The sequence below is a fragment of the Trichoplusia ni genome, chromosome 18, assembly GCF_003590095.1.
Source record: "Trichoplusia ni isolate ovarian cell line Hi5 chromosome 18, tn1, whole genome shotgun sequence".
Lineage (NCBI taxonomy): Eukaryota > Metazoa > Arthropoda > Insecta > Lepidoptera > Noctuidae > Trichoplusia > Trichoplusia ni.
The window spans coordinates 701,440-724,149 of record NC_039495.1 but is presented as its reverse complement, the minus strand read 5'-3'; the positions used below and the strand labels follow the sequence as shown (position 1 = coordinate 724,149).

The 22,710-nt window shown below is 36.2% G+C and overlaps 2 protein-coding genes across 9 annotated transcripts in view; one reads left to right on the top strand and one right to left on the bottom strand.

Annotated features, from left to right (window-relative positions):
• LOC113502961 (neurobeachin) overlaps positions 1-22,710 on the top strand; it is a 363,451-nt gene that overhangs the window by 319,216 nt on the left and 21,525 nt on the right. The window lies entirely within an intron of this gene.
• The window catches only part of LOC113502962 (facilitated trehalose transporter Tret1-2 homolog), a 51,467-nt gene that overhangs the window by 19,748 nt on the left and 9,009 nt on the right, over positions 1-22,710 (bottom strand). Inside the window, exon 3 of one of the 2 annotated variants that reach the window (XM_026884735.1) lies at positions 9,727-21,662. The exons of the other annotated variant lie outside the window; for it this stretch is intronic. Within the exon in view, the coding sequence (XP_026740536.1) occupies positions 10,061-17,692 (7,632 nt within the window). The 5' untranslated portion in view covers positions 17,693-21,662 and the 3' untranslated portion in view covers positions 9,727-10,060. Of the gene's footprint in view, positions 1-9,726; positions 21,663-22,710 lie in introns of those variants that run through there. 2 annotated transcript variants of the gene reach the window in all.

Genomic DNA, 22,710 nt, shown 5'->3' with positions numbered 1-22,710 from the left:
TTTTTTTAAACTTATTTGTCTTTAGAGACTTTAATAACTACGCTTGAGTGATTTCTATTGACTATAAAACTCAATAGAAATCACTCAAACCGGGAGCTATGATGCCACAGACAAACAGAGAGACACGTCACACTTATAACAACCCTCTTTTTGCGTCGGGGGTTAAATAAAACGAGAAGCACTTAATTAACATTTATTCGTTCCGGTGAATCATTTTCGTGACGTATGTTTTATGGTATTAGTAAAATTCGCACATAGATACGATAATTAAAATTGTAAAATAGTCAGAGTTGAATGAACTAATAAACTGTGTTTAATTTAGCAAACACAATGTAAGTTTATAAGTGGTTCATGAGAATAAATTGCAATCTATAAATTCCATTGTGATATGAGATTTATTAAAATCAAAATGTTTTTCTAAAAAACACTGGCTTGATACACTTTTTTGATATCATATACCTAAGTCGCGGTTGACACGGCGAGGCTTACTCTAATAAGCTAATGTACTTATAAATAAAAGAAAGATTGATCATTTATCAACCATTCAATCTCGCTTTTAAACAGTTCAGAAGCAGGCATTTCATAATTGAGAAAAATGCTCTAACAGTCTGTTAATAAACACCTAGTTTACAATCTAATACTTAACGTAGGTACCTAAATTTATTTCCTGGAACGATGTCTCCGAACCAGTTCATTGAGGAAATCACACGTCCTTCTTATATTGCAGAAATGTACTGCAAAAAACATATTATAATTACGTTCGCCGTTACTCAGTGTACTAAGTTATAACGGCTAATAGATAATCCCTAATGAATGTCGAATATTTTAATACGCTATCTAATTTAAATTACTGTTATTTACAATGTGTCGATGTGTGTGTGTTGGTAATTTGTATAACTATACATATATACTTGTCAAACACCCACACATGTATCATTATACAAAATAACTACCACTTAAGCCCTTGTTAAGGTATGCAACGCAAGTTTCCAATACCCAATTCCTTAAAGTCCCTACTACACAGGCTTATATACTTCTGCCTATGTGCTTATAGCGATATTCGCTTGAAATAGACCACTAAAGCGGTCGAAAACTGAGCTCTAGCTAAACCAGGATAAATCAAAAACTAAATTTATAATTAATAAGATATTTTCATAGCGTCGTGTAAGTAGTGCCTTATTTCTAGCCTGAACATATACCAATAGTATGGACGATTGTATGTTCTAAGTAATTTTCCAAGCGGATAATAATTTTGTACATTTTATTATGAGAACCGACTGTAGATTCTTGAAGGAGGTTGTTCATTCCATAAATGCGGTATTGATATTACGGGAGGTCTGTTTAGACAAGATTTAATTCTGTATTTATCGTATATTTCTAGAATATAGCATATATTGCGTGTATAATATTAACTGGAGATCTGTGAATAGTTTCCGCGCGTCACATAAGCGGCTCGGTCCAGGTGCACCGATGCGGTTTGTAATCTGATGCTAACACGTACGTACGTCTAAATGATATTCCCATTACCGCCACACTCATTTCTATAGCAACAATATATAAGCTCTATTACTGTCATAAAGGATCACTTGAACGCTTTTCTCAAGTAAAAGTTTGTGACACACTGAAATAAAGTCGCAACTTCAGTTGGTACTGGAAAGACCGAAATGTAAAATCGAAGTTGTAGCCGATTGAACCCGGTATTACTGGAAGCCGATCCCAACAAAGTACGGGAGTAGAACATGTAAAATAATTATGAAAACTTTAAATTCGAATTCCATCGTTGTCAGACAAATTCGAAAATTGTAAGAATTTTGATGTATCAAGAAAAAAATATTTACGTATGTATGTAAGTACCTTTACTACCTTTGTTTTGTCTAATAAATTTCGGAAGGGAGCAGTTGTGCTCCCTTGCGACTTGACGGTTTCAGTTTTTAGTAACTTCAAGCTAGTTTTCTCCACACAGCCTTTGTTTGTTAATTCAATGATTCACATGTTAACATGCCTATTCGCTATAAACGCACGATTATGTTATTCCTCAGAACTCGTTCAGAAACATCTGAACAAACCAACCACTGACTACATTTATGTAATAACAAAATATTCACTGTTCTTGTATAAAGGACAAAATAAAAACTATCACGGTATAAAGAAGCGTGTTGTGAAGTTGTGTTTTTAACTCAATCGAAAAAACAATAGTAACAAGCCAGGCAGATAGCAATTATACCTAGATTCTATGACCAGGAACTTTCAAAAATCTTTGCTACCCTATCTATTAACCTGTGAATCTTACTCCTCGTAAAACTTGCGACCACAGTCTAATACACTCAAGGAAAAACCTAACAAATGTTATGTTATCACTGATCTGCTTGACATCTGAGCCTTAATTGCAAAAAGCCGAAGAAAATGAGCAGTTCATAGCATAAATGATTGTTGTCCAGTCCACAGGAAGTACGACACGACTCGGTAATTACACGTTGTGTAATGTGCAGGTAAACATGTTATAACATATCATGACTGGATGCAATGGAATAGTTTCCTGTTGTGCTCTCCACGGAATGTTCGATGATGGTTGTTAGGTCGCGATGTCTCCGTGATTTTCATCATACTATTCTTTACATAAAATCATACCTACTTAATACCCCAACCTGGAATACTCTCGTATATTTAGGTGACCTGCTGTGCCCCACAAGATTATCTACACAAAGAATACCACGAATATCTATCTGTTAGGTTTGCAGGCTAAATATGAGCATCACAAATAATATACGCTATATAAATCTCCCTGCATCTGTCCTTAGCTAGTCTTCAGTCTCCCAAAATATGCAATAACTCTTGATTTTCATATATTCATCATCTATTTCACTGTTTACACGCATAGACACTTAACCTACACACGTATTATTATAGCTAATATTTCTAGTAGAAAGCAACATTGTAAGCCCAAGTGTTTCCACTCAAGTCCTGAGCCACTTAAAGTGCCACGATGAAAGGACCAACAATCCAAGGCCACTTTCTACATCACTCGAGACTGCGCCGATTGTTTGCGATGTGGGCCGCGAACAATGCACAAATCTGATATCAGTGACATTCGCTGCCATACTTATCACTCCCTACTGTTATGCTAATCGTCTGCTGGAATTTTACAAGACATTCAATGTACTTTCTTTTCGTAGTTCCTATCTCTGAATGTCCATCTAGTATGATAAAGAAATATAGTTTCAACTTTTTTGGTGGAGCTCTTGTGAGCCGAATTCGAAACGAATAGTACAAGTTATTTTTGGTGGACAATTCGATTGATGAATCGAGCAATAGGGAAGCGGTAGAGAGTGAGATATTCAGAGTGCCTCGGCCAGTGCTGACTAGTTTGGTGACATTCTAATAGTGCTTCTTAGTACTCTAATTATCTATTGCCAGAGTTTCCGACCACTACAAATCGAAAAAAATCCCACGGAACATAATATTGTTATAAATACCATTCAGTAGTTCTTGCGTAAATGAGCAACAAACATCCAGTCACACTTACAAACTTTCGCGTTTTTAATATAAGTATTACTGGGTGTCCCAACAAACGTTGTATTGCCATATAAATGAGTTCTAGGGAAAAAGAGAAAAATGGCATATAAAAAAATAGATGCTGTCCATACACGTGACACAAGAATTTAATATATTAGACTATTTGAATTCATAAATAATCCCTAAAATACTTAAATTACATTTCTTGTTGTTGGAACTTCATGTTGTATACGTCTGTTATTTATTCTTGGTTTTCATGGCATATTTTTTCCCATGATGTAGATGATTGCTTTGTTTGTGAAGTTTTTTTGTCCATCAGTCGTTGAAATTTTGCCATAATCATGACATTTTGCGAACAAATTGGCAATTGTTGTTGATGATGTCAAAGTCATACAATGGGTAAAGAAAGGAGTTATTATTTACTGATGATTGTATCATGATCTTTTAAGAGATAGCTGTTGCCACGGTGTAAGCAAGATAACGCTACACAGCCTTTATGAGTATCTCGCTTGCACAATGTCAACAGTCCTACTTTAATTAAGATCGCACCTGCGTAGTAAGTGCAATATATCACTATTCAACAATCAGCTGAGTTATTAATGGCTAGTTAATTACATCTGTTGATGCTTGCTGATATGCGAGACGCCGCGAATGTGACGCACGCGCCACTTGTTATGTGATTACGGTTACCTAACATTATTATTTCTTAACTTTAACGACAACTCGGTTTTCTGCAATGGTCAGAAATAGTCTATTTTGATAGCCTCTTTTACTTAGGAGAGTACCTACTTTCTCCGGAACAAAGTTGGTAATCTGTGATTTGCGACTTTGTATTTTCCGCGAATAAGTCTGTTTTGATATTTTGTCAATGTACTAATGTTGTCTATTCGAAAAAGTGCAGCGTTTATAGAAAAAGGTATCTTCAACTTTCAGTAGTATTGTACCACGTCATATCGAAATTAGACTAACCAATGTTATGTAGTCCAGTGTATCGTACTGCGTTTAGTACAATCACGCACACAAATTACTCCAGCACGCGGATATCGGAAGTTGTCGCGACTGTACCGCTTGGAACGCGGCGTTCTCATATTATTATAATAACAGAAATAACTCCGCCATCAATTTAATTATTACTGCTATTAATTAACTCGATCTTGTCACTAAGTAGGTGCTGAAAATGTCGCATGCTGACGTGAGAAGCAACTTTCATAAACAAACGAAGGTTATTTAAAATTAGAATTAAGACGGAGTTATGAACAAGGAGATTTGAAGTTAGATTTTTTCTGCAAGGGATTTAAAAAATATAATGTTAGTCTTTGCAGTAGATAAGGCAGCCAGTAATGAAAAAATACTGATTTCTATAACTATAAAAAGCAATCAAGGTGGTCAATAATGCAAAAGAATGCATTTTTTATTGGAAAATATAAAGTACGAACTTACTCCTTACAGCTTAACCGATGAGCAAATACGTTTAAACTTATTGATGTTTCAAATGTCCTACACACTTTACCCTTAATCATTTCCTCAAAATGGTAAGGGTTTTCCCACTACTAAAGTTGTAAATCTTTTACTGGAACTATTGCATTATGCATTGCTTCAATGAACATATCTTTTGTAACACACAAAGACATACAATTGTTTGAAAGCTCGTCGTGCGGTCTGCGGTAGATAATGACTCAGCAAAGTTTATGCTCACATTATTAGTGATTGATTTATGTCGCTGACTGTACGCGACTACGCATCCTAATTTTATTGTACTAAATAGTGTGAATGTTTCCGTATTAAAAAAAAAACATTTTTTAGCGCAGGATCCTTAATTATTATAAAACCTAAATAATCATTACAGCACATACTCAAGATTATGATGACATAAAGAACACATTTTTAGGGTTCCGTACCTCAAAAGGAAAAAACGGAACCCTTATAGGATCACTTTGTTGTCCGTCTGTCCGTCCGTCTGTCCGTCCGTCCGTCTGTCAAGACCCTTTTTCTCGGGAACGCGTGGAGGTATGAAGCTGAAATTTATATCAATTACTCAGATCTACTGTCCCTTGAAGCTGTGAAAAAATCAAACTTCTAAGGCAACGCAATCAAAAGATACAGCCGTTTATGCCGCAAATTTTCGACACTTGCAAGGGAATCAAAACCTACAGGGTGCTTCCCGTGAACTCAGAATCTTGAAATTTGGTACGAAGCAACGTCTTATACCATAGATAAAGGAAAAATTACAAAAACCATAAATTTTTAGTTACATCACATAATATTTTTTTTTTTAATAATTTTAAACTTACTACCTATTTCCTCATAAACGCGTAGAGGTATTAAATTGAAATTCATACCAAATACTCAGGTCTGTAATACCTTTAAGCTGTAACAAAATCAAACTTCTATGTCAACGCAATCAAAAGAAACAGCAATTTAAGCTGCATATTTTGAAACTCGCAAGTACTCGCAAGGGAATCAAAACCTAAAGGGTACTTCCAGTCGACCTAGAATCTTGAAATTTGCCACGAAGCAACGTTTTATAGCACACATAAAGGAAAAATTCCGAAAACCTTAAATTTTTAGTTACATCACATAATAATTTTTTTTTTAATAATTTTAAACTTACTACCTATTTCCTCATAAACGCGTAGAGGTATTAAATTGAAATTCATACCAAATACTCAGGTCTATAATACCTTTAAGCTGTAACAAAATCAAACTTCTATGTCAACGCAATCAAAAGAAACAGCAATTTAAGCTGCATATTTTGAAACGCGCGAGTACTCGCAAGGGAATCAAAACCTAAAGGGTACTTCCAGTCGACCTAGAATCTTGAAATTTGGCATGAAGCAACGTTTTACAATCGAGTCATATATATTTATATGACTCGATTGTCGTAATGAACGAACTTTGTAAACCTTGCAGGTTTGTACGGAACCCTCGGTGCGCGAGTCCGACTCGCACTTGGCCGGTTTTTTCAAAGAACGTCAGTTCAAACAAAGGTATTGTTTGTACATGTAATAATTACAATTAAAATACTGAACAGTCATTTAATTTAAACGTTTATAAATTACGACTTTATTAACACATGTTAGTCATAAATCATTGAATATGAGACATCACATATGACAGTTTGTGCAAATAAATATCGATACTGAGTAATTCAGAATTTTTGGGAAATTATTTCGGCTTCACAATCATTTGGATAAACACAGTGTGTGTGGGGTCTATTATCAAGTGAAAAGTAAATAGAGTAAGGGAAATACGAGTAGTTCGTCGATAAGTGATGGTAGTGGATTTGTTTTACCCAGAATTCACATTACGATCAACCGAAAACCGATCAAGTACGAGTCGGACTCGTGACCACGAGGGTTTCGGACAAATAGTCTAAAAAATATAAAATGGGTTGGGTGAAAAATACGTTTATGACCTTAACAACTATGCGTTATTGCGATCTTGATTTTTTGTATTTGTTGTTTTAGCAACAATATATTGCATCATCTGTGATAATTTTAAACGTTGAACTTTCTCATTTCATGGTGTACAGCCTGGCGACGGACGGACAGACAGGGGACTTAGTAATAGGGTTCCGTTTTTACCGTTTGGGTACGGAACTCTAAAAAATGTTTTCACAACTATTTTACTTTATTGACAACTTTCATGGCGTATAATTTGGCATTTTGCGGTTTTTACACTAAAAAGGCTTTATTAAAATTGTAAATTATGCTAACCTTATGTATCACTGAGTTTTTTCGTGTATTTTCCCATAAAATACACTTCAAATGTTTACACATTATTACCGTATTGCTTACTTAGATCTTGTAACGTAGTTGGTTCGTGTCGACGTAAACGTACACGTATTACCCCGTAACGGCGGTAACCACTCCATCCTATTTAGCTACAATTAGCGATTCAGTCAATTATCGTATTCACAGAGCATCGTAATCGTATTGGTAGGTTGTTACATAACCTACATTGTAGAACACATAGTATACTGCTCGCTGTATCGAATGTACCCACTGAACTTTTGACCTGTACCACAATTTGGTGTTCAAAAACAGATTATCTACATAGATCTGGAACAAACAACTAGGCTGGTCAGAATAATATAGAGCTAACTCAAAGAACTCAAAAACAACTGCGTCGTACATACCAGATGTTAAAATTTAACACGATTTGTCCGTAAACATGAGTAAATTAAAGAAAATATAAAGATATATAAATGTTCACTTATTACCATAAACTATGCAAAACCATTAAATACGCCGGAATTAAAAGTATATCACCCTCAGAATCTGCTGACCCGTCAAATAAAGTCGTTAATGGTAAAAGTAGGAACTCATGTGGTCCGGCAGGCGGGTCGATAGCTCGCCTTGGTGCCGACCATAAATATGGGCTAATAACTGCAAATGGGATGAAATGCTACAATTAATTAGTACCAAGACTTCATACGTTTCCTAGTTCCGCTCATTACTGAGATAGTGTATTTATATTACAACGGTATTAATTGTAACGTATAAAATAATTAATTCTTGAATTGAGTTGTTTATGTGTACAATTCGTAAATAATAGTCAGCTGTTTCCTCGCTGCTTCGCTTCCTACTCTTCGCAGTATGTTGATGACTGCTAAGGTGTATGATAGCCTAGTAGTAGGAGACATTGTCACTTAATTATTTTTCTGAATGCAGGCCTTCTATTTTTATTCTGGCATTAGCTAAGATCATTTTGTTGCAAATTAATTAATTTGTTTATTTTATTCTGTTGCTTACATTTTTTCTTACACATCAAAATTTATAACGTAACCGTCCTGCAAATATCCAAATACTAGGCAACTCTTCCCAGATAGAAATTTATTCTAGATCCGTCGCTAAGCTATGTATATGTCGGCGTTTTGTTTCTACAACTCAATTATTCATATTGTAACTGCTACATGACACTTAATAAACCAATACTCGTAACAATTCACGTACAAATCTGTAAATAGAACAATTTCCTACCGGAATATAACGATTATCTGCTTTTACGAGGTAATTTTCATAATTTGATCCTGATTGAGCGAGTTAACTTGTACCGGCATTGAGCGTTTCCCCACGAGTCGTGACAAACTATTGTACTTGCTGTGAATAACACATGAAAGTGCGTTGCTCTAGAGGCTGTAGGGCAATTATAGGTGTTATTTATGAGGCCTGATATCTAGAGATAAATAACTTGTTGTTTTATTATTGATATGGTTATTTACATAAGTGTATTTGTAGTCTTGGCTGTTTATGCTGAATTATATCTTTCACCTACCTATGTAAATCGATCTATTCGCTAAATACCGAAGCGTTAGTGATAAATATACCGATAGCCGTGTGGTATAAGTCACCACGCCAAACCACTATGTCCGATGTGTTGCGGGTTCGATTCACGCGTAGAACAAGCGATTGCGGGATCCACCAATGTTTGTTCTTAGACTGAGTGTCTTTGCTGATGTCTTGAATTTTTGTGAAACCGACCGCGAGAAAAGGGGTAAATTACTTACATAAATTGCGTTGAAATCGTTGAAAAAAGGCATAAAAATTACACTTTTTATGTTTGCAATAAACTAATTATATAATTAGGTACGTGTTTTATAAATACATTGATTTACTAGCTATATTTGAACTACTTCATACCTTAGTTATCAGTCATAATGAACAAATTACAATATTGTCTACTGCTTTAAGTAAACAATGGATATTTGTTTCCTATCTCAACAATTACTTCATATTAATTAATAACAATTACTGATACACCTCATTATATTGTTGTTTTATTATTTAAACTGACTTATATGTATGAATTCATTAATCATATTTCTTAATAGCCTCCAATTTATCTTAAGAATTCATTGTTTTAATGTAAAATAATGCTGATTAATGTATTAACAGTTATACATTTTCCAAATAAAATTAAAAACAGTAAAAGATGAGGAGAAATGTCAACCTTCATGTTCAGTTTCATTTTCGTTATGTGGTGTAGTCATATCCAGATATCTTTGTAACATATGATACCCTGGTACCCGAAAATCTGTGTATTATTTAAATCCTTCAAATATTCAATACATTTTCCTAAAACAACTAGCAAAGAAATTGTAATGTAATGATGCTATTTAAAACAAAATAATTTGTAACAATTAAACCAAAGAAAACAAACAAATGATTATAAACATTACAATTATGAAAAGTCGATAACAATTAGTGTACAGTGTATTCCGTACGTCTTTTACTGATTGATAGATAATGATTGATAGATAATGACTGATATTGAATGAAACTATAGATTATTCACTTGATACGTATATTGAGTCCACTTCTTAACTAATGGATGATAAATGATAGGTGTTGCTATGACGCGATCCGAAAGTGAACTGAATTATAACATAAAATTGACTGGAAATTAATACATTACAATTCTGATGAGAGTGCAATAATCGCAATGTACGGTTGCACCGTACATACTCCCGGGCGCGAGAGGACTGATGCTGAGAGATGGTGGTGTTAATATGATCTGATGATACAAGGTGATAAAGCAATGATACTTAAATGGCTAAGTTGTTAGATGATGTTTTAAAACTACATTTTCTAATAATAGGCGAAGTAGCTTTGTCAGTTACACATGCACTTGAAATGTTTGTTACACTCGCGCACTGATCACTACGAAAAACTTCACTCGCGCACTGATCACTTTGATTTGGCATACCACGCGCACTCAGATCACTGGCACTGGCACGGTAGTGTACACTAGGTTGCGCGGGTGTGAGCGCTAGCTGGACGGTGCGGCGCCGGCGCGAGCGTACGTACGCAAACGCAGCGAAGGCTAGCCCTGCCGCCCCCACGAAGTAAATAGCCACGTAATGGTGGACATCATGATATGATACACCCTCGTCGACATTCACTTGTTCTGAGGCTGCTTTCATCAGCTCTATTTGTTTGGAGATATTTTGTAAAGAGGTTTGGTAACTTTCTTGCTTGTACTCGTTGATGGGTAGTGATAAATTGATTATGTTATTGACGGGAGCGATTTCTACGGCAATAACATCGGGCTTAACTTTCATGTCGATCGTTTGTTGTTTATGTGACGTAATTATAAAGGTCTCACCCTTGATGACACAGTTGTTTCCTAGCGCGATTATATTTACTCCGGTCACCTGTTCAGTAGTAACTTGATCCCCACATATGATCCTTAGAGTGCAATGGCCGCAACATGTGATTATGAATGTGTTTATTACGTTAAGCTCTGTCCATGTTGTTTTGCATGTCGTAGTGACAGTTGTACAGGTATTTCCTTCTTGATTTCTGATGCAAAAATTTTGGTCTGAATCTCGTTGATAAATTGGTTTCTGCAGCTGACAAAGGTTTGTATTGGCATTTAATCGAATGCATTTTTGGAGCTCATATCCGGAAATAGGTAAGTATGTATCCTTTCTGATGTTGATAGCTATATACTCTGATATTAGAACTACGTTAACCATACCATCTTTTACTTGATGTTGAATCGGAATCATATGATAAATGTCATAACTCTCTCGGTTTTCCAAAGGAATTTGTATTTCAAAAATGAAATACTCTCGTGTCATACGAGCTCTTACTTGCATAATTTGATATATTTTGTACAGATCTGTTACAATGCTATTGATAGGTAACGATAGTTCTTTGGGCAGCTGATTAGAAATGATATTTAATTCATCTTGAAGTTGAGCCGGTGTTATAAGATGAACATTGAAATGTTGAACGTTGGTGATAGTATCCAACAAAGAATCTTGAATGTTCTTTAAACTGCTTAGGATGTTGTTCGCGATTAATGTTGATAGTATAAAATCTTCTGTGACTGCTACTTTCTCCACCTCATTTTTTAATTTGGTGACAGCTTGGTCTAAATTTATCAAGTGCTGATTAAATATTTTATGTTGTTTTTCCATCGTACTTTCCACTCGTTTAAGCAGATTGTTTTCGGCTTCAATGATAGATGTTTGATTTCGCCATAGTGACGCTAAATGTTTCTGATTTTGCCTAACTAAGGTAATGTCTCTTTGGTATTGTTCGGCAAAATGTTCGTCAAGCACGCCGAAGAGACTGTTTGCAACGTAACCGATCCCGTTGATAAGACCTCGTCGCGTGCGCGTATGCGCTTCAAAGTGCTGATTGAGCAACATACGGTCGTAGTACTCCAGTTCCATGAATCTGTGACGTAGCTGCAACATGATAACGTCACAATGGGATCTCCTTTCTGTTTGTGTGCACAGGTTTTCAAGGTGTTTCATATAGACGTTGAATATATTTGACCCGCGCCAATACGGCTGCATATCGTAATAGACTACTATTTTCCATTGATCTTGGATCAAATTCATCTCTGAAATTTTATCGAAATAAATTGCTTGAGTGCCTTGTAATTGTGTTATGTTGTATGCACCTTGCACGTTGCATACCAAAGATAATACAAGCAGTAGTAAAGACATTAGAGTGGTGTAACTGTAACTAAGTCTTTTACCCCTCCGGGTTTGGTTGAGTTGTGGTGATGTTGTGGTATCCTGTTGGTCTGAAGGAGACACTTGTTTGTCCTCTTCGTTTGAGCACTCTAGCAATGGGGTAAGCTTGACGATGGGTCGTTGCATAAATCCGTTTTTTGTTTTGAGTGTGACTACTCTGACATATCCATCACTGCCGGGGTGCACTTGTGTCACCCTTCCCATTGCCCACTTTCCTGGTGGTAGATTGGCGTCATGTATTAACACCAAGTCACCAACTTTGATGTTCTCTTGAGGGCGTCTCCATTTACTCCTAGTGTTTAACTGCGTCAGGTATTCACCACGCCAGCGCTTCCATATATCTTGATAGATTCTTTGTGATAGGTTCCATCTCGTTCGTAAATCTGTTTCCGTTTCATAAAGTGTTAAATTCGGTCCACTTGATAGAAAATGAGCAGGTGTAAGATAGTTCAGATCAGCTGAATCTTCGGTTAACGGACATAATGGTCTCGAATTCATACAAGCCTCCAACTGATAGAGTAGTGTGCTAAATTCTTCAAACGTCAGTTTTTGTTCACCAACTACTCTTTTTAAGTGATATTTAAGGCTTTTAACGGCTGCCTCCCATAGCCCGCCTGCAGAAGGCCATGAAGGTGCGTTAAAGTGCCATTCAATTCCCATTGTTAATATCTCTGTCTGGAACTCTTGATCGAATGTGCTTAGAATTTCTTTATACTCTTCCTGTAAAACCTTGTTTGCTCCAATGAAGTTAGTTCCCTGATCACTATATATATTGCTTGGGAGTCCTCTCCGGGCTATCATTCTGCGAAGAGCCGCTATGAATGACGATGCCGTCAAATCCGAAACTAACTCCAAGTGAACTGCTTTAGTTGCCATGCAGATAAATACGGCAACATAACCCTTGGTTGTCTTTATCCCACGACCCTTGTTGGCCTTGATAAAGACATGACCAGTATAGTCGACACCAACATTTTGAAAGGGGCGTGATGGGTTCGTCCTTTCTGGTGGTAAGTCTCCCATAATTTGATGCTGATTGCTAGGGTTATGACGACGGCATTTAACGCAACGTCGCAACTGGAATTTGACGGCCCTGATTCCGCCGACAATCCAATATTTTTGGCGTATAAATGCTGATGTTAGCTGAGGTCCACCATGATACGTAAGAATGTGAGATTGGTCGATGATAAGTTCCGTTAAACGACTATTTTTTGATAGAATAATTGGATGTTTCATTTGAGGATCGATGTTGGCGTGTTTGAGCCTTCCGCCGACTCGAAGAATGCCGTCTTGATCAAGAAACGGATTTAGGTTCAATAATTTACTCTTGCTTGATATAGGTTTGCCTTGCTGTAAGTTATGTATTTCCTCTAAAAAGTCTGTTTCTTGTACGTATTTAATTAGCTTTGATTTTGCGTGTCTTATTTCTTGTAGTGTCAGATGTCTGCTCTGTGCCTTTTGCTTTAGTCGTAATCGTTTAAAATATCGTAAAATCATTGCATAAACGTTTATAAGTCGTGTGAATGAACTGTACTTTGATACCAGGTAACTTATTACGCTGCAGTCGTTATTTTGCTGAGTTACATTTACTTGTAATTTGTTATTATTTTTGATTTCTTCATCTGTTGTGAAGGTTAATAATTTCGATTCCTTCTCTGCATCATAAGTAGACAGCCATGAAGGACCCTTCCACCACAGAGAGTGAGCCTCAAGTTGACCCGCATTCAAGCCTCTACTGGCACAATCAGCTGGGTTTTCTGATGATTTAACGTAGCGCCAGCAATCGACAGGCATGATTGTAGTTATCTGGCGTACACGATTGGCCACAAATGATTTCCACCTTGTTGGGTCACCATTTAGCCACCCTAACACAACCATAGAGTCAACCCAGCCGTAAATGTTCAGGTCGTAATTTGAAAGACACTGCTGAACTTTTAACATCAGTTTTGAAAGTAAAAGAGCTCCTGATAACTCCAATCTTGGTAATGAAACTGATTTGCTGGTCGGTACAAGTCTTGTTTTTCCAACTAGTAGTACTGGTGTTGACTGCTCATTCCCTTTGATTCGACAGTATATCACGCAGGCGTACGCCTTCTGTGACGCATCGCAAAACCCGTGTAATTCTATACTGTCGCGTTCCCTTGTGCCTATCCAGCGCGGCACTTGTAATTGATTTACACGATGAATGTTGTTTTTGACGCTTACCCACTCGGTCCGAATATCTTCGGGCAAGGGATCATCCCACTTGATATTACGTAACCATACGTTTTGAAAAATTATTTTTAGCCTTGTGGACAGAGGTGATAGCCATCCCAAGGGGTCAAATAATTTCGAGATATCTGATAATAAAGATCGTTTTGTCACCGGAGTTTTTGTTAGCTCGATTTTTAATTCGAACCGGAAAGTATCTTCCTTGGGATCCCAGATGAGGCCTAGTGTCTTCGTTTGTTCTAATTGCTTAAAATTAAAAGTATCTTGAGTGTTGTTATCGGTTTGTATGTGTTTTAATAACTCAGGGACATTTGATTTCCATTTTCTGAGATTAAAACCTCCCGATTTTAGAAGATTAATTAAGTCTCTTGTTAGTAATTTTGCTGATTCAGGTGAGTGGGATCCATGTAAAAGATCGTCGACATAAAACGAGTTCTCAAGGACATCTGTTGCTAAGCTGTTTGTATAGTTGACTCTTTCATCTTGTGCTAGCTGTTTTAATGTCATCAAGGACAGAAAAGGCGCAGCTTTGGTGCCGTAGGTGACAGTAGTTAACTGATACTCCTGTATAGGGTTGTTATGATGATTTGGGTCTGATAATGAGTTTCGCCAAACAATCTTCTGATAACGCTGATCGTCTTCATGTACCCAAATTTGGCGAAACATTTTTTCGATATCTGCTGTGTAAGCAAATTTGTACTGTCTCCATTTGATAATCAAGGACTGGAGATCTTGCTGTAAATTTGGTCCAGCCTCCATGACGTCATTTAGGCTGTTGCCTGTTGATGTTTTAGCAGACGCATTGAACACAACCCTAAATTTGGTAGTGGTTGAGTCGGGACGCAGTACGCTATGATGGGTTAAGAAACAATCAGGTTTTAAACTGTTGCTCGCGAGTTTCATATGACCTAATTCTTGATATTCAGTCATAAATTTCTGATACTCTTCTTGAATGTTGGGATGTTGCTTAAACTTCCGCTCTAACGATTTGAACTGCGCTATAGCTTTTGGTTTAGAAGATCCTAACATGTCTGTAAAATTAGGCTTTAGAGGCAATCTTACTTGATATCGACCATCCTCTTGACGTATCGTGGTTTTCTGGTAATAATCTATAGCCTGCTGATCTCCTGATGATAATGAAGTTTGGTCAGTGATGTCTTCTATTTCCCAGAATTGTTGAATTTCGTCTAGGTTATGCAAAATGATGTTACATTGAAACGACTGTATGATATCTCCGCTTAATATCCAGCCTAATCGTGTGTTTTGTGCTGATGCAGAATCCTCAGTCTCTCTACAAACTCCTTCCAATAATAATTTTGAGTATACTCTGCTACCAAGAAGTAAGTCAACTGAACGACTGATGTTAAAATCGGGATCTGCTAATGTAATATTATCCAAGTACGACCATGTTGGTCTTTGGAATGTACGATTCGGCAAGTTCTTGACTAATTTATTCATGATGTAGACATCGACTTCAAACTCAAAGTTGTTGTTAATTGACGCACACTTGATACTCATGACTCCCTTGCAGTTGGTTTCCTTTTCACCTACTCCCCAGATAACACCCGGGCATTTCTTCCGTGGTATGCCCAGAAGCTGAGCTGCGTTTTCACTTATGAGGGACGTTTGTGAGCCTTGGTCTAAAAGTGCTCGCAAGATCTGGAACGATCCATCCTCTGTTTGGACCTTGATCATTGCAGTAGGTAAAACTACGTCTGGCATATTTTGTTGCAATGACACGTGCGAGTTTCCACGCGCTAGCTGCGGCGTTTCGGTTTTCGTAGCGTGTGTCGTGTTTTCGGTCGCTTTTGCTGTGCTTGCAACGGAAGTGTGGCTTGATTGCGTAAATGCTGCATGTATTAATGTGTTGTGATTTCCATTACATTCACGACATCGTTTACTTGAAATGCAAGCATTACCATAATGACAATAAAGGCAGTTTTGGCATAAATCTAATTTCGACAAAGTTTTGCGTCTAATTTGTGGTGACATTTCTAGAAATTGTTGACAATAATAAATGCCGTGTTCATTTGTCTTGCAAATAGGGCACATATAATATTTCTTCGAATTGGCATTTTTGTTGTTTGTCGGTTGCGAAATAACTTCACCATGTGCAGTAAATGATTGTTGCAAATTAAAATTTTTTCTTGAATGTTTTGTCCCAAACGATGATTGCTTGAAGTTTCCTGCGTTATTTAATTTGTTTGAATGATTTTCTTGCTTCCTGCGTGATGACTCCATGGCAGTGAATTTACCTTCTAAAAATGATAAAAAATCTTGTAGTTTAGGTAAGGCCCTAGGATCCTTTATAGATGCAGCGTAGTCGTCATAAGTCTCAGAATCTAATTTTGGAGACAAAATATGTACAAGTAAAGGGTCCCAGGAACTAATGTCCACTCCCAAGTTCTTGATAGCATTCAAACTCTCGACTGTGGTGTCATGCAGACGCTTGATATGATTGATAGTAGCATGTTGCACAGCCGTGATGTTTAATAACGTGTCTAAATGAGAACTACAAATTAATTTGAGATTATTATAACGATGATTTAGAATATCCCAACTAACGTTATAATTGTCAGACGATATAGGTAGATGCTGAATTAGTTTTTCAGGTTCGCCTCTCAACTTGCTCTTGAGGTGCTGCATTTTCTGAGCGTTTGACAGAGAATAGTTATTGTGGATTGTTTCTGTAAATAAGTCCTTAAAAGACGTCCATTGCTGATAAGATCCGTTAAAAATAGGTATGTCCAATTTTGGGGTTGAACGTACTTTATGGGCAACAGACCATAACTTGCTATTTATGGCCTTTTTTAAGTCGTTATATATTTTTTCTTGCTTAGCGTATGCTTGTTCATACTGTTCATCCATTTCTTCCAATTCTCCGTCCAATTCCCAGTGCAAAGTATCAATTACAGACCATCTTGATTGTAGAGTCTTCAGAGCATCTTCCATTTCCCATTTCTCGGAAATTTCGTCCAAATTAAAACTTGCTACGGTTCGCTGAAATGCTTTGATGTTGCTAGATTGCTTTTTGAGCATATCATCCGTCTTGCTAGATGATCCTCTTGATGACCGTTCTGGAGACGAACGTCTTGATGCTTGTTCATCTCGCATACTTGTTAAAGACGTACCTGATGGTTGACCTTCTCGCTGTTGAAGCTTCTCCTCCTGATCCGAGACAACAGATTGCCCTGCTTTTGTCAATCCTTGCTGCTGATTGATTAACGCTTTAACAGACCTGTACAACTCTGCTGCCCGCTCATATTCGTTGTTCAAAAAATACGGGTGAGACCTGCTTTCCTCCGTACAAAGACGATCATGATTATATTGAAATTCAGCCCAATAAGATTCTAAAGTTTCTAAACGCCGTTTAAAATAATCGCCAACCTTACGACTAAAGCTATCCTTCTTGATGTTGGCGGATAGCTTGGTCATAGCCTCGAAAATTTCAGCCTGGTTTGCGTGAATATCTTCCATGATGAAGTAAGTTTTTTTTTTTTTTTACTTAGCGATAAATTAAAACGATCTTACTTGTATATACTGCAACTCCCTGGTTAGTGCTCCTTTCTTGCTAGTAGCACTGCACAGTTTAGAGTCAAATATAGTCACTGATAGTCACTGATAATGTTATTGATAGTCACTGATTTTCACCAAATAGTCACTGATTGCAGATCCGGCTCGAAGGACCAAAAAGATGTACAGTGTATTCCGTACGTCTTTTACTGATTGATAGATAATGATTGATAGATAATGACTGATATTGAATGAAACTATAGATTATTCACTTGATACGTATATTGAGTCCACTTCTTAACTAATGGATGATAAATGATAGGTGTTGCTATGACGCGATCCGAAAGTGAACTGAATTATAACATAAAATTGACTGGAAATTAATACATTACAATTCTGATGAGAGTGCAATAATCGCAATGTACGGTTGCACCGTACAATTAGCAGAGCCGTGTCCAATTAGCCGTGGGAACGGATATTAACCAAAGTAATTGTTTGCTTATATGTAATTATTTTACTATTATGTTTATATTCGTGTGAAATGTTAAGTTTTCCATTGTTAAGGTTCTTGAGGTTTTCCGAATTACTACTACTTGCTTTGTTTTCTAGTGTTTGTGATTTATTCGGTAAAAGTTCCTGCATAATTCTTTTCGATTCACTGTTGAAATCCTCATAAAACCAATAAATAAATAGCTCTAGCTTAGTAAATGTCATATATCATCAGTGAAGAAGAACTTCAAAACCTACATGAAAAAGTTCTATGTTATCAATTAACTTAAGATTTTTTTTAATGTTTTGGAAAACCAATACAATATTTATTTGACCCGATCATCGATCGTCCGTAGTGTAATTATACCACTAACAGCTATTTCTTATTAATATGGTAATCTGGGATAATAATAGTGTATGGGCTATGTCTGTCTGTACAGCCGTCAATGTCACTGTAGTGCGGACATGTGTGACATGTCTCTAGCGTGTGTCTCTACCTAGAACTAGGCTAAGCGCACAATGGCGATTAAGCGGAAATAATTACAAAATTGTTGTAATACAATATGTTTTTATATCATATGCAGGTATTAGTTTATAAGGAAGATAAAATTCTATATATTTTAAAATAAAAGGTGTATTTTAAGTATACATTAAAATTATAAAAGTATACATATTAAATCGCGTGTCTCGCGTGCAAGTTTATGGCAAATACAAATAGCGTAGGTTGTCTGTAAAACCCTATTAGATATTACTGGTTTTAAACGTTGACAGACTTAAGTTATGACCATGTTTCTGTATAATTAATCGTCTTGTCTTTAAATATCGTAGCTGCGTTAACATAACTGTAATAATTGTCTTGCACATCATTCACAAATTACTGACACTATTGTCGCAGTACATATAAATATAAAGGACCAATAAACTTTCAACAAAACGTTGATTTTAGTCGACACAATGCTTGCATAAAAAATCAGAATTACGACCTTATTAATAGTCATTTTTATACTTAAAAGTCCATCATAACAAGAGCTATTTATGATTGTTAAACATGAGTGGTGTCGTCATTGCGCGCCTGATCTAACGCCGAGTCGCCAGCTTCCGCTCCTAAGATAAATGATCGGTTTTCGATAGGAAGTGTTATTATTTCCTACTTGACATATAAGAGCTTTATTATCTGTGTTATTTATAAAGCTGTTAGAACCCACCACATCACCCTTTCCGTATTGTTTAATCGATTTAACCAAAATCGAGTGATTTTCGACAAAGATTATTCGGTCGGCCAATATTTACATTGATAAATCAAAGAACTTCTAACGAAGTTTATCCCTAAATGTTGTTATTTATCTTTAACTACTCATCCGGTTTTGATGAAAAGCTAATTTAGAATGAGCGCCAAAAAAAGAAATGTCGATACGACTTTTGGTACAAAGTCCATTACGAATTTAAGCACACGTTGATGCCTATGTAGATTTACATAGTCAACAACTATTTCAACAATATCACAAACATACAGGTGAAACTGATAACCTATTTTCATTTAAGTCGGTAAATAGATCGTGGACAACGCGAAGTAACAACAACATGTTTTTAAATAGTTTTAGTATTACAATAGAAACTCAACCCAATTATACGAATTAATAAGATACAAAAGGTTAAAAGACAGGTTTCACATGTATTTAATGTATGAATCAATCAATAAAAATTTAAATTATTATATCTCTGTATCAAAATACTATTTCCCGATGTTATTACACAAATAAGGTACATAACACTTAATTAATTTGTACCTTAAGTAGAAAAGAATAATGTCAACATATGGGCTATATTTTGCATATCTCAACAAGGCAACATTTTTCTTTTATAGTAAACACCTTGGTACTCAAGTTTACAATAATTCACACTTACAAAAAAAGTAATAAACATTAGGATACCTTATAAAGATTAATATGAACTCCAATTGTAAACTTTTACATTGATAAGCTCACTCGCCATCAGAGCGCCATTTTTGTAAGAAAACAATGATGATATTATCAAAATTTGCAAAATACCAATAAATTGGGATCCATAGAGGTTTCGTCGCTAAATTATTGCGGCCTTCCGAATCCGACACGATATTTGACTTGAATAACAGCTGTTTTGTTTGGTGCGCGTGGGCACAAGGCACGTTTACCTCGCCACGAGGAATATCTTAAATAGATGCTCGTTGATTGTAAATTCTTTTTTGGAAAATAAATTATGCACAATTGGTAATTAATAGGCGTCAAAAATATAAATAAAAACAATTGAAATTCTAGTTATCTTCACTCACGCTTTGATAAAATTATAGGGTTTCAGCGACGCAACGAGCTTGTTTTAACAAATCACTTTATTGCGCATGTATGTAGTGAAATGAATTACATTTACTAACTGTGTACTTGGAGGTAGTCAGTAGAAGGTATTGCGGTGAAAGCCTGCACTCGATCTAACTACATAGATCTACTCTAGAAGATAGTTCGGCGTGCAGGCACCTGCAGCGGAAGAGAAACGTCACTCTAAGGCCATGAGCCATGTAACTTGCCATCTCGTTTAGGTATACAACTGCAACAATTTTAAGATTTGGTGAAAAGTCCCATGATAGTGAAGTAGTCAAGGCTTGATCAGTCAAGTCAAGATCTGTCAAAACCTTGTCATTCAGTGCACGTCCAATGCCTTAAGGTCTTATTTCATCTTTCTACATTCGTTCTGAATTAAAGAGAATTGAGTTCAAAATTCATAAGCATTAATTTTTTGCGGATGGTGTAATGATCACCTTTATTTTTGATCTTCTTGCCTTATCTCGTAGACTGCATATTTGACATAACAAACTACTTTTTTGCAAAAATCATTTATTGAATAATGCATATAATATCGGTGTAATAAACAGTTCCTAGTCGATAATTGTTTGTTTATTTGCGACATAAGGTGCGGTGACCTTTCCCCGCTTCCGGTGTGTAGAGATCACTTATTCACCCACACACGGACAGGACATGCTTTATAATTTATATTTTTGTAAAGTATTTATAGCAGAAAACATGCTTTTGTTGTTGGCCTTTAAAGATCTGTTGTCTCTGGTAATTGTGTGTATATCAAGAGTTAAATAAATGTTAACTGAAGTAAGCGCACATTCGATTTGCATCTATCAATTATGGTTATAGAAGTCATCAAAAAGCTATTTATACTTCTAGCTATTCTAGCAAAGAAAAACATAAATTATAACTCCTTATGTACTATATCGTAAAATAAAACATTAAGGGCATAATCCTTAAGATTGTCAGTACTCAGTAGAGAAGTGCTGAACTGCGCGAGTTGCGTGTGCGCATGTATGGCGCAGACAGAGCGGCGCGGGTCGACAACCGCGCGGCGACCCTGACACCGATCGTGGATACAAGCTGCGCACGCGCCGCCGCCCGCCGCCACCGACATGACACTGTCACACACCACTGCCTTTCTTAATGCAATAACACTTACATCATTGTTTTAACATGCAAAAATAATGCAATAAAATTCTAACTTAAAAAAAAAGTTTTATTTGCTGAGATAATCCAATTCAAAGTTCGTAACTTCGAAAGTTCTTCAGAATATAAATAGTCCGTATTTTAAAGTTTTCTCCCTATGCACATTTCCCGTTGTTCTATTCTATGAAAACTTGAATAACCAAGCTACTAATTTAAAAAATAAACCTAATTTATGCCATTACTAAAAACCGTGATAACAATTGCTTTAAATAGTCTCTAACATATTTATCTGAACAAGCCATTCATTAAAAACTGTTTTTTATTGAGTGAGACAAACACAACAGACAGACATTTTCATATGATTGGGGCGCCAGCCACGCTGACTCGCGAAATCTCATACGGAAACAACTGACTATCGATATCTCGAGGTATTCACGCGACCCGTAACTTTTACTGCCACTAACTATAATAATATGTTCACAATAAACTGTACTTCCTTGTAATAATGTTGTTTTTATATTTTGGAAGTTTACAAGGTCAAGAGCACTGGGTCGACTGCGTCCAGATCTTATTTGCCGATACTTAATTTTACAACTGTTGTTACGACATTTATTAGTTACTTGACTTTAATAATAATATTACATTATGTTCTACAAAATATAATAAAAATATCGAAAAATAAGAAAATTATCTGACTTCCTAGTTGTAGTTTCGTAAAATGACTTTTACACGTCATTTGCGTGTGATATTAAGTTCCGATTCCAATTCCGATTTTAGAAAGATCTAAAGTAAAATTGCGATTCGCGATTTGCAATTGAAAACATGCTCTTGTCGTTAATGAAAGTCGGTTAAGTCGGAGTAGAGCAATAGTAAGTGCTTCCTGTTTAAAACGAGGTGACTGCTATGGTTGTGCGAAATGGTCTTAATTGAATTGGTTGCATGTAATGTAATTGAATACATTCAGATTCATTTTGCACTACATTGTACACTTTTTTTCGTTATGTTTCATTCTTTGATGCC